General features: G+C 46.3%; 1 protein-coding gene across 1 annotated transcript in view; it reads left to right on the top strand.

The window, feature by feature from the left end:
* The first annotated feature begins 20 nt into the window (after window positions 1–20).
* MECP2 (methyl-CpG binding protein 2) overlaps window positions 21–11,548 on the top strand; it is a 60,265-nt gene continuing 48,737 nt past the window's right edge. The window contains exon 1 of the mRNA XM_049644487.1: window positions 21–177. Coding sequence (XP_049500444.1) covers window positions 116–177 — 62 coding nt within the window. The 5' untranslated portion in view covers window positions 21–115. The remainder of the gene's footprint in view (window positions 178–11,548) is intronic.

The raw sequence follows: 11,548 nt of genomic DNA, 5'->3' as shown, positions 1-11,548 counted from the left end.
CGCGCAGGCCGGCCGGGAGGGCGGGGCGCGACGTCGGCCGTGCGGGGTCCCGGCGTCGGCGGCGCGCGCGCTCCCTCCTCTCAGAGAGAGGGCTGTGGTAAAAGCCGTCCGGAAAATGGCCGCCGCCGCCGCTGCCGCGCCGAGCGGAGGAGGAGGAGGAGGCGAGGAGGAGAGACTGTGAGTGGGACCGCCGTGGCCGCGGGCGGGGACCCTTGCCGGGGGGCGGAGGGTAGGGGCGGGACGTGGCGCGGGAGGGGCCCGCGGGGTCGGGCGACACGGCTGGCGGATGGCGTCCCTCCTCTCTACCCTCCCCCTCCCGCCGCCACCGGTGACGGCTCCCCCCTCGGCCCGTCACCCGCACTCGCGGTGACCGTCCTCGGCGCGGTCTCCCAGGGCAGCCTTCGCTTGGCGCCCCCCTCCCTCCCGCCTCCGGCGCGCATCCCGGCCCCCGGGCCCGCGGGCGCCCCTGTCGCCGGGGTTTTGCCTGTCGGGGCTGCGCGCGCGTCGTGCCCTTCTCGGGGCTTCGGGCCCGCGGCGTCGTCGCGCGCCCGCCGCCCCGGCCTCTCCCTGGATCGCGCTCTCCCCTCTCCCTCCCTCGCGCGCCCCCTCTGCCGTTACTCGGCCCCCCCACCGGCGCGCGTGCGCAGTCCGCCTCCCGTCGGGAGAGTGCGCCACAAGGGCTCCTGCGCTCTCACCCCCATCTCCAGGCTTTGCCTCCCCCTCCTTCTCGCCCATTCCATGACTTTCTGCCCCCACTGCGAGCGAGTCGGTCCACCATCTCCTTTTCTTTCTAGCAGGAGCAAGTAGGTGGGAATTATTGCCCACCCACCAAAGGGACTAGACATTGTGTTCCTGGTCCCACAACTCATCATAAAGAGGCGGTTATAGTTCCCATCAGGAGCCGTAGGTAGGGGACTGCGTGTCAGGGAGCACCAGAGGCTCTTCGGTGGGAGTGCGCCCCCAGGGTCTTTGGGGGGTTCCGTGGCCTCAGAATATGAGCGCCCTCCCATCCTCCCCGCCCCCCTTCGCCGGAGATCTTCCAGTTACATAAGTGGAGTGGGACATAGTATGTAACCGGCTTCTATGGTCCTGGAGCGCGCCCTGCTCAAGATCATCATTACGATGGGGGCAAGTTCATCGCATCGCTGTGGTTCCTGTCAATTGCCCCTGAAAGTTTATTTCCTTTTTAGTTTGGTTATAACTGAATCACCCAGACTGAAACTCAGGTGACTTTTACGTGGTGTGGCATTGTTTCTGTGGGTTTTGCCCTTAAGACTTAATGTCATCGTAAAGAGTCTAAAAAAAAATTGCTTTCACCGAGAAGACCGTTGATGACCTTGCTAAGTGGACCCGAGCCTGGGAAAGCTTGCTCTGGAATACCTATCTCTGTGGTGGTCGCCTGTGTCGTGAGTGTGTTCGTTGTGGATTGGTCACAGCAGAAATGGGCTCCACCACAAAAGTGATATTCCTGACTCATGGTCAGGCAGATGTGTGCTTTTGGTTCTTTTTCCAGGAACAGGAATGGACTCTGCAGAGCCATTCACACGTTGTGTCTCTGTTGTGTGGGATCAGTACCCCAAATTGTGAGATGGTAGGCTCGAATTCAGGGGGGTGGTTGGTGATGGTGGAAGCAAATCTAGCAGCGCGTGATGCCGCGTGGCTTAGACTTTGGAAGACTCTCACAAGTTTCAGGTGTTTTGTTATACTAGAAAAATGAAGCTTATTGGTGCCATGGTAGTAAAATTCACTGTTGTTAACAGGCAGTTATTGCGGAGAAATTTGGGGTTCGTGGCCAGAATTTTCATTTGGATCTCAGCGATTTCAGTTAACAAGATTAAGCTGACCTCTTGGGTATTTTGAAATATGCTAGATCCTTATGAAAACAAAAACGGTGTCTGGGTTTTTTTTTTAGGTCTTTTAGGAATTTCCACCAAGGATTTAGGGAATAGGCTTATTTATGGGTTTTTTTAGAACTTCTATTTCAAACTCCAGTCGAGAAGCCTAGGAAACACTTACTTTTATTTTCTTACCCGGACACAGAAGAACCGTAAGGGGCACAGCCAATCTAGTAGAGTACAGTCGGTTAAATAAGTTGCCACAGACACCGATTTGTGGCATGTCAGCTTCATGGCTGAACACTGAGGGACATTCCTATCCACAGACACACAAAGATTCCAAGGTTTGTGCATCTGAGCCTCTGATGTGACAGGATGAGGACTCTGCTTTGTTTTGCATCATTGGCAATGCGCTTGCCTCCTCGGGTGGCCCTCCAGTTAGCTGTCTGTCATACCCCCAGCCTTCTAAACAGCACAGGCTGCTTCCAGAGTATAGTTTCTTCGAAAAGTGCCTGGTGGCATCTGAACTCTGTATTCCGACAGCTTGACTCTATGGCTTTTTTGCTATTAGGGGCCTATCACACCGTCCTATTTCTTGTTACAAATGTGCCTGGGATGCTTGAAACCTAGAGTAGCAAGTCTTTATTTCACCTGATAGAGCATGATGTGCTCAAACCCTACTCCCCCTTTTGTGCTGTTTCCCTATTGGGAGGGTTAGAATACAATTTTGCATTCTATATGCAATCTCCAGTTAGAGTCATCGTTTCTTCTTTGCTCTGTTTCTATGTAGCCAAATCTAGATGGTGGGGAGGCACCCTGTGGAGTTTGGCTAGATAAGTCCAATATGATGTCACCCCCACCCGAATACTGCTTCTCCCATGTGGACATAGAATGAGAAGAGCAGAGGTAAAATTGTTAGTTCCTTACTCCAGTCCCGTTTCCACCGCTGATGTATCTGCCTGGGACTATTTGCATGATAAATGTGTGTCCTGGAACCTGTAATCTTTTCAAAAGGCAAATATCAGTGGACATCTTTTAATTGGTTAGGAGCAGTGTGTCCTAGGCCACTTGAGTTATCTATGAGAATACCTACCTCTGTGGTGGTCACCAGGAGAGAATCACAGAAAATGTTTCACATTTGTAGTAACTACAGTTGACTTTTGAATGATGCAGGGATTAGGGGCCCTGACCCGCACCCCCAATGCAGGTGACAATCCACATATAACTTTTGACTCCCCCCAAATTTAACTACTAATAGCCTACTGTTGACCGGAAGTCTCACCATTAACATAAACAGTTGATTAATGTATTTTGTATGTTATGTGTGTTATATGCTGTATTCTTACGATATGGATAGTAAAGAAGACGTTATTAAGAGAATCATGGGGAGGAGAGAATACATTTACAGGACTGTACTGAAAAAAAATCTGCATATAAGTGGACCCGCATAGTTCAAACCTGTGTTATTCAGGGATCAACTGTAGTGTCTGTAGTGCTTTAAGTGCACAGGATTGGATGGGTGGGGGAAACACAGTCCTAGACTGGTGGTGAGTTCCGGGGAGCACAGCAGGATACCTGCTTGTTTTCAGCACCCTCTGCTTTGGTGACGTGCGTGCAGACACAACCTGTTTTCTTCCGTAGAGCATTATTGCTGTTCCAACAGAAGGACCTTGTCCTCGATTTTTCTATACCAGCCTTCTCCAGTCAAATTGCCATTGTCACCACCGTGCCTTACCTTGTTTCCAGCAGGACAGATGTAAATGGTTTCTTCTTCCTTGGGCTCACTTACACAAAAGTTACGCTCTTATGCCTTTATCTGTTCTCTTCTGCCTTTCTCTTGCAAGGACCTTTTTCCTTTTGAAATCTTGATTCGCATGCCGTTACTAAGTACTTGGCTCTACCATTTTTGATGGTAGGTAATGGTGTTCGGGGGAACTGAATGGGAATTTGGCAGCAGGCAGGGTATCCCCACTCCCATAGCAAAAGAGGGGTGGTCATTCTCATGAACAAAGCCTTGGCCTTTATAATTTCTTCAAGGCACACTTATGTTGGGTCTGCTGGCATAGGAAGGTGTCCTCACCGTGGCTGTTTTGCAGTTACTCCAGATGTCTGAACTCTCAGGAGCAAGCCTTAGGAAGGGTTCACTTGTCTTCCTTGCCTAGGAGCTGGGAGCATCATATATAGAGACCTACAAATTACTGCTTTATTGGGTGTCTGTCTACCTGCTTTCATTTGCTGGCTCTTTTTTTCCATGAAACCGTGAGTTAATCAAAGATCTTAAAAATTTCAGAGCTGGAAGGCACCTTAGTCCAGCTCCCTCAGTTTACAAGTAAAAAACAGATTGTGGCTGTGAGAAGTTGCGGCTTTGCCAGGGCCTCCCAGCCAGGGTACCAGTTTGATTTTTATGATATAGCTGAGTAGTACTGTTACCTTGACTTCTGGATTTCAAAGCATTCTATGACTTGACTATCTAAGGGAATTGTAAGGCCTCACTGCATCTCAACAGATAATTCTAGGTGGTATCCTGGTAGTTATAGACCAGTGGTAAAGACTTAGTTGGTGTTGCCCTTCCTCTGGGTTTAATTACATGAGTAATTGCTTGTGTGAATAGTCTCGAAGTCGTGTGCTCTAGGCTTTTTTAGTCTAAAGATAAAAGTGCTGCTCTTGGGCCAGTAAGGGTACCAGAGATTAGCTAATGTGGGGCGGTTTAGGTTTTAACAAGGAAATGATGGTTATATTGATGAAAAAAATGTGATGACAAAAGTCTTTTGAACATGTTCAAAAGCAAAACAGAAACTATCGAATTAATAACTTTGTTGAACATCACGATTTACTGATCTGAGAGGCTTAACAGTGATCGCTCTGAAGCACACGTGCGTATTTTGGAGGAGGGCTTTGGATCTCCCAGGGCGCTTGGTTTCTGTTGGTGCTGCTCTCTCTCTCTCTCTCTCTCGCTCGCTCTCTCTCTCTCTCTCTCTCTCTCTCTCTCTCGGGGTTAAAGCTCCTTTAAGCGATGTTACAGCAGCTCATTTCAAATTCAGCTGCTTGAAGAAAAAAAAAGGGACACTTTGCCTCTGGATTTTGCATGTTCTTTTTGGGATGACATTTTGATGTTGCATGTTCTGTTGAACATGTGTTCTCTCCCTGAGTATTTCTGCATGACATAGCGCAAGAAATACTTACCAGGGATCACCACTAACGGTCTGCTGTATAAAAGTGTCGAAATGTCCCTCAGAGGTGACAAGGCTTGTGATAGTGTTGATTTTAACACACACGAATCTTTATTTTAGTAATGTGTGTTATGTTCTAGTAATCGGTTTATCCTTTGTTTCTAGTAGGTAAGCTGGGAAATAGTATAGTACTTTGTCTATATGTTTATCTTCAGAATGTCCCAAATAGCCCTGGGAAAAAGGTCGTGCAGCACAATGGGGGCTTTCAACTTACGATTTTCTTTGTTTTAGGCTCCATAAAAATACAGACTCACCAGTTCCTGCTTTGATGTGACATGTGACTCCCCAGAATACATCTTGCTTCTGTAGACCAGCTCCAACAGGATTCCATGGTAGCTGGAATGTTAGGGCTCAGGTAAGTAACCTTCCTTTTTTTTTTTTTAGTATATGTCCTGGTTTGGCCATCTGTTTTTAAAAAAAAAAAAAAGGAAAAAAAAAACAAGATGTACTACTCTTGGACAGTATAAAAGTACCCCAAAGACTAAAGATATAACTGTGCCAAACTGTGCCATATAATAAAAAAAAGTCACTTCCCTGAGCCCTGAAAGGTCAGTTTGGGTAGGGTTACTTGGTAGCCACAGCGTGATCTGGGGGCGGGCGTCAGATTAGAGCCGGAACTGGTGATCTGCAACTTCAGTTCACCTTGAAGCAGGTCAGCTGAGCTGAGAGCCCTTTGACTGAGCTCTTCACCTGCCACTGCTGCTGTCGCCTAGCGGTCTTCAGCATGGTGCTTTGTGTGCTTTGGTCTTGGGTAAATGACTTCCTGGTCAGTGTTAGTGCTCAGTGGGAAAACATGTTCAGTTATGGGGACTGGTGAGTGGTCCCCTAGAAGGACGGCCTCCTGAAAGCTGTCCCAGAGCAGCAGAGCCCATGGCTAATAAGGTGTGCACGGGAACTGAAGAGAGCACCCAGACACGGGTCTGGCTCTTGAGACTCTAGAGCAGAATGAATGTCTTTTGAAAAGCTGAGGATCTAAGCCAGACAAGGTCTGACACTCAGGTGCTCTCTCAGCCACACTTTGGGCCACGTTGGTACCATCGTGTGGACTTTAATTTTGTAAAAATTAGTGGTTCCTTAATTTCTCAACTGTCAGGCTCATTATCTCCAGCTTTTTTAAAATCAGTGGTCACTCCCCGTTTGATGTTTTGACACCTGGATTTCAAACATTCCATGTGGTAAGGCAGAACATACTAATTGAATTTTTCCGTTCTTTTCCTTAAGAAAAAATGTGAGTTTACACATATGCTGCCATTATGATTCCAGCTGAGACCCCCCCCCAGTAGCACTTTGTTGTGTGTCTCTCTGGTAGTTTCGGACGCCTCAGTCTAAAGCTTTATGGACATCCGTGACACAGCCTGTTTGGGGACTATGTAAAGGGCTGGGATTTGGGTGGAGGAGAATAGAAGGTGTGAAGGAGTGAAGAGCCTGGCACTGCCTGCAAGTCCCAAATTTGGTTCCACTTCTGATCCTGTGACTCAGATTGTCATTTCTCCTTGATTGCTGCGGGGTGTACTCTGGGCCCTGCTGACAGGACGTTCTTTGTGCACCACGTATTTATGCTGGTGGGAGTTGTGTGGCTGGCGCTTTGTGCATTGTCTCAGAAATTGCGTGGACTAAATGTCATATGGGCAGTGAATGGGTTTCTTCTGGTAGCTGTTAGGCCCGGGGGATGGTTTATGTTTTTAATAGTCTTTTTCTCAGATTATGAATGGATTTTATAAAACAGGCAGTGGTCACTCTATCTAGTTCCTTCTAAGAAATGTAAAAAATATCTCTTAGTACTTATGAGTGGGAAAGACACAGCCACTTAAGCTGCAAGAAACTTTGAAAGGAATTCTCCAAGGATAGAACCTGTGTTTAGTAGATAAGTGTTTGATATCTTGTTATTTTCCTTCTTTTAGAAATTATAAAAATAATGCGTGCTTTTATGGAAAACAAACCATTTTAAAGCCTACCGTGTAAAAAGATGAAAGCTCCCTGTTAGTCTCCGTGCTCATTACCCAGAGTAACCACTATGAATGTAGATCCTTCTGAGTCTTCTCAGGCTCTACAAATATGCACTCTTTGTGTTTTTAACAAAATGAGGATAATATCATACATATTCCGCATCTATCCAAATCCACGTGATACGTTTCTTTCTGCCTCACTTCTGTTAAGTAGCAGTGTGATCTGGTGCTGACTTACTGTCCTGCATTGTCCTCCTGTTGGTTTTCCCACTGGTTTGCTATTAAACATACTACTGGATTGAACTTCCTTGTGTGCCACTCTTTGAAGAACGGCTACCTAGGCTTGGAATTGCTGATGAGTGCCACCACATTGCCTTCCAAAATGGCTGTCTCAGTTCTCCTGACAGTCTGAGAAAGTACCGCTTCCTATACCCTCCCTGAATTGGATGCCCATCTTTTAAATTTGTGCTTCTTGGGTTATTACTGAGGCTGAACCTCAGTAATCATCAGCCATTTGTATTTGGTCTTTGTGAATTGCCTATTCATGTTCTGCATTTATTTTTCCATCAGGATGTTTCTTTTTACGGTGATTTGTAAGAACTTGTATTAAGGATAGTCTTTGTCGTCGTGCAGATGTTTTCCTACTTTGTCATATATCTTTTGATTCTCTGCTTGTCATGTTGCCGTATCCAATTTCTGTTATGTTTTCTTCTTTTGATTTTGTACTTAGAACGTCCTTTTCCCACTTAAAGAACGTGTGAATATTCGTCTATATATTTTTTCTTCCTAAAAAAACGTGATGTACTGTATTGATATATACAAAAGAATCTTCTAGGTAAGTTGTCCTTTGTTTTTCGTATGGTTATAAAAATGCCTGGTTTTGTATTGAACATCGGGTAAGGATGGGATCGAGAGCCCCCTTAGCCAGTCGTGTCATAGCCGCGTGGGGATTCGGTCAGTCATCTGGTCTTCACCTTTATCATATGTCGACTTCAAGTAAACAAACATCTCTTACTTTTCTCTTTCCGAAGTTTTTCTTTGTGAGACTTGATGGCAAGCCTGTCAGCAGATAATCATTAATTCATTCACCCAACAAATATTCCAGGCAGGGGCAGTGTTGGGCCCTGCAAGTGCTGCCTTCTCCTTGACTTGGGGCAGGGCTCTAGGGGCTGCAGTGCCAGTGGCCGCGGCCGCAGCGCTCATTCCAGAAGACTCAAGAAAATAGTGGATCTTCACAAAGTAGGTTTTGGATCAACGAGGAGGAATCCAAAGGGTGTGTGCATGTGTGTGTGTTTAAAATTCTGACACAGAAGTTAGAGCTTAGGGTAGACTGAAACATAAGCATAGTTTGTTTTCTGTCTCATGTAATTGCGGGCTGATTTTCGTCTTGAATTATGATGAGGGCTTTTTGCTGTTGAAACAGTTCTATATTCGGCTATCTCGGTTGTGATGGAATAAAAGTTGTGTACTGATAAAAATGGTAATTTTCTTCTATGATTTTGGAGCATTTCTGTAATAGCTGATAAAAATAAAGTCAGGCTTTTGGTGAATATATTCTTAGGGGGAAAAGTGTAATTTTTTGCAGCTTGCATCATTTAAATCTAATAAATAACCTTAAAACTGAAGTGGAATCCTGGTTTGGAATGAGAAGTATTTTTTTACTTAGAGAAGGGATATGAACAACTTATGATTAAGGAAAAAGCTTCTTGTATGAGGCTGCTTTTTTCATGAATTTTAAAAATAAGTATATGATACAGAATGAGAAAGGTTGTATAAAAGGTTATGTGGTTAAAGAGCGCCTTGCCACCCTGTCCCCAGATATCCATTTCTCTCCCTGGAGGCAGCCATCGTTACCAGTTGTTTTTTTGTTAATCTCTGTGTGTATGCATGTATGTATGTGTGTGTGCAGTTTTTAAATTGTGGTAAAATCTACGTAACGAAGATTTACCATTTTAGCCATTTTTAAGTGGACACTTCTGTGACACGGAGTACGTTCTTGTGCAGCCATCCCCATTATGCATCTCCAGGACCCTTTTCATCTTGCAAAACCAAAACCATCTCCATTAAACTGTAACTCCCTATTCCCCCTTCCCCAGCCCCTGGCAGCTACCCTTCTCCTTTTTGTTTCTATGAGATTGATTATTCTAGGTACCTCATATTATATTATATTTTATAATCGTGTTTATATATTTTGTGGGCATATGCACACAAACAAGGGTGTGTGTGTGTGTGTTTACACAAACAGTGAAATGCCATGCACATTTCCAAAATTTGCTCTTTATAGTGAATGTATCTTGGAGATTGTTTGCTATCAGTTTCTATAGAGCTGTATCATTCTTTTTAAGGGTTGCTTTACTAGTATAGAAGAAATTCCTAGAGATGGGGCTTGCTGGGTCAAGGGGTATGTACATTTTAAACTTGGAGAGATATTGCCAAGTCAAGGGTGACCTTTTAATTGCATAGTTTTAAAGAAAAGACTACATATGAGGAGATGAGCACACGAATTTATGTCTGCAGTGCTATTTGTAGAGACTAGAGAGCTGTTAATTAAGCTAGGAAGAAATAATTTTTAGCAGTTAGCACTAGAAAGCAAAACTTCGGAGGCTTCCATTTCATCAGATGTGACCTCATGTGAGCAGAGCCTGTGAGGCAAGACCCTTTACTTGACAAGGGGAACCTCAGCCAGTTCTCGTTTGTGAATATTGAAGAAAATGGAGCATTTTTATTTTGCTACTAAGTTGCAGTGGCTCCTTGGGACTTAGAGTTACAGGGTCTCCTGAAGCTGCTGGACCTTCTTTCTCATTTGTATTGTAATATGCATAAGGAATATACTGGAAGTATTCAGGACCAGAGTGCTGTTGCGTCATTCTCTTTGATACTTTATAGAGCAATACTTCATTAATTTACCCTATACCAATTGAGTGTCTATTCTGTCATTTACTGTACTAGACGGTACAGACTTCCACTATCCTCAGTGATCCTCTGATCTAAAGGAAGATACGGATTGGCAGACAGACGTTATTTACAAGGGGCCAAATGCTACGATGGAGGAGTACTGACCACTGAGGGAACACATCAACGTTAGAGAGGTCCCACCTAGACTTGAAAGTGAGGTTGGGGAGGAGACTTCTTTGAAAAGTGACCTCCACGACCTGAACCATAAGGCAATATTAGCTAGTCCAGGAGAAGGTGGAACATAGGAGTGGGGGAGAGACCAGCATGCACAGAGGCTCAGACGAGAGAGGACTGTTGGGCTGGGCCTGAGGAGTTTGGAGAATGGAGAGGAGACAGGTGCGGCAAGCCAGGCCTAAGGGCTGGGAGCAGTTTGCAGAGTGTGCTGGTAGGAAATCAGACACACCACACCAGCTGTGCTAAGCAGGCTCTGCTTTCCTTCTAGGTCACACCCCATTCTGAGATGTTCCCACGCCCCAGAAGGCAGTGTAAGGAGCTCTGGCCATCCATCCTGTCCCCTTGCCATCCCCATGGCTCTGGAGGCCATCTGCCCTGAGCTGGCTTCCCACCCACCCATCAGGGCCCCGGGGCTCTCCCTCCAGGTCTCTTTATGGAACCTTCCTTCCCTCCCTCCCTCCACTTCTGCCCCAGGAGACCCATGAGGAGAGGGCTTCCCATTCTCCAGCACACTTCCTTCTGTGATACTCCATGCCGAGAGGAGGGCGGGAGCTTGTGTGGCGTGACCGTCCACTCTGGTGCCAAACTCACTGCTTAGTTCTTCTGATTTTTATTTATCATTATTATTTTTTACCAAGACTTTCATGGTGAAGAAAGCAGTGCATAATCAAGCTCACTCTGTCTTGTCAAGGGCCAGGTCCACCCTGATGAGCCACCACGGATGGCACTGCTGCGATTCCCACAAGCCTGGGCTCAGGAGGTTGGATCAGAGCCCTCTTTACCTCTTCTCTGTGTGGCTACTCCTTGGCCCTCCCTTAGGCCATCCTGACCCTCCCGTCTTTGAGGTCTTGCCTTCCTGCAGTCCTCCTGGCCCTCTTCCTCCCCAGCCTCTGCACTCTGCTCAAGCGTTAGCTACTCCGGTGCTTTCCACTTGGACCTCAGAAACGTTAGCGGTTTGCCCTGTTCACATCAGCCTCCTTTATGGAGCTCCATGTGACGGCTCCCGTGAAGTCCCGGGCACGGTTACACTTGCTTGCCCTGCCTCCCTGAGGTGGCCTGTCCTCCGCAGGTGATGGGGATGCTCTCCATGCAGGCTTTATGCTGCGTTACACGTGAGAATGTATAACGTTCAAAACTGTTTTTACAGGCTTGCGGGAGGGTGTCCTACTGGATGTGACATTCTGCAACTCGCTCTTTTCACTCGGTACTTGGCTTTTGAGTTTGGTCCGTGTTGCTCTGTACAGACCTTCATTCAACATGTCTCCTTGTGCTGTAGAAACATCTTTACAACAGAAGCCCCACCAGAGCCCAGAGGGAGAATGGAATTTAGAGAAACGGGGATTGACATCTGGTTTATGTTTACATCCTTTGGTCCTATTAACCAAGAAGATATTTTTATTTCTTTGTT

This window comes from Panthera uncia, chromosome X, assembly GCF_023721935.1.
Source record: "Panthera uncia isolate 11264 chromosome X, Puncia_PCG_1.0, whole genome shotgun sequence".
Lineage (NCBI taxonomy): Eukaryota > Metazoa > Chordata > Mammalia > Carnivora > Felidae > Panthera > Panthera uncia.
The sequence above is the reverse complement of the archived record's forward strand: the minus strand, read 5'-3'. Positions and strand labels throughout refer to the sequence as shown.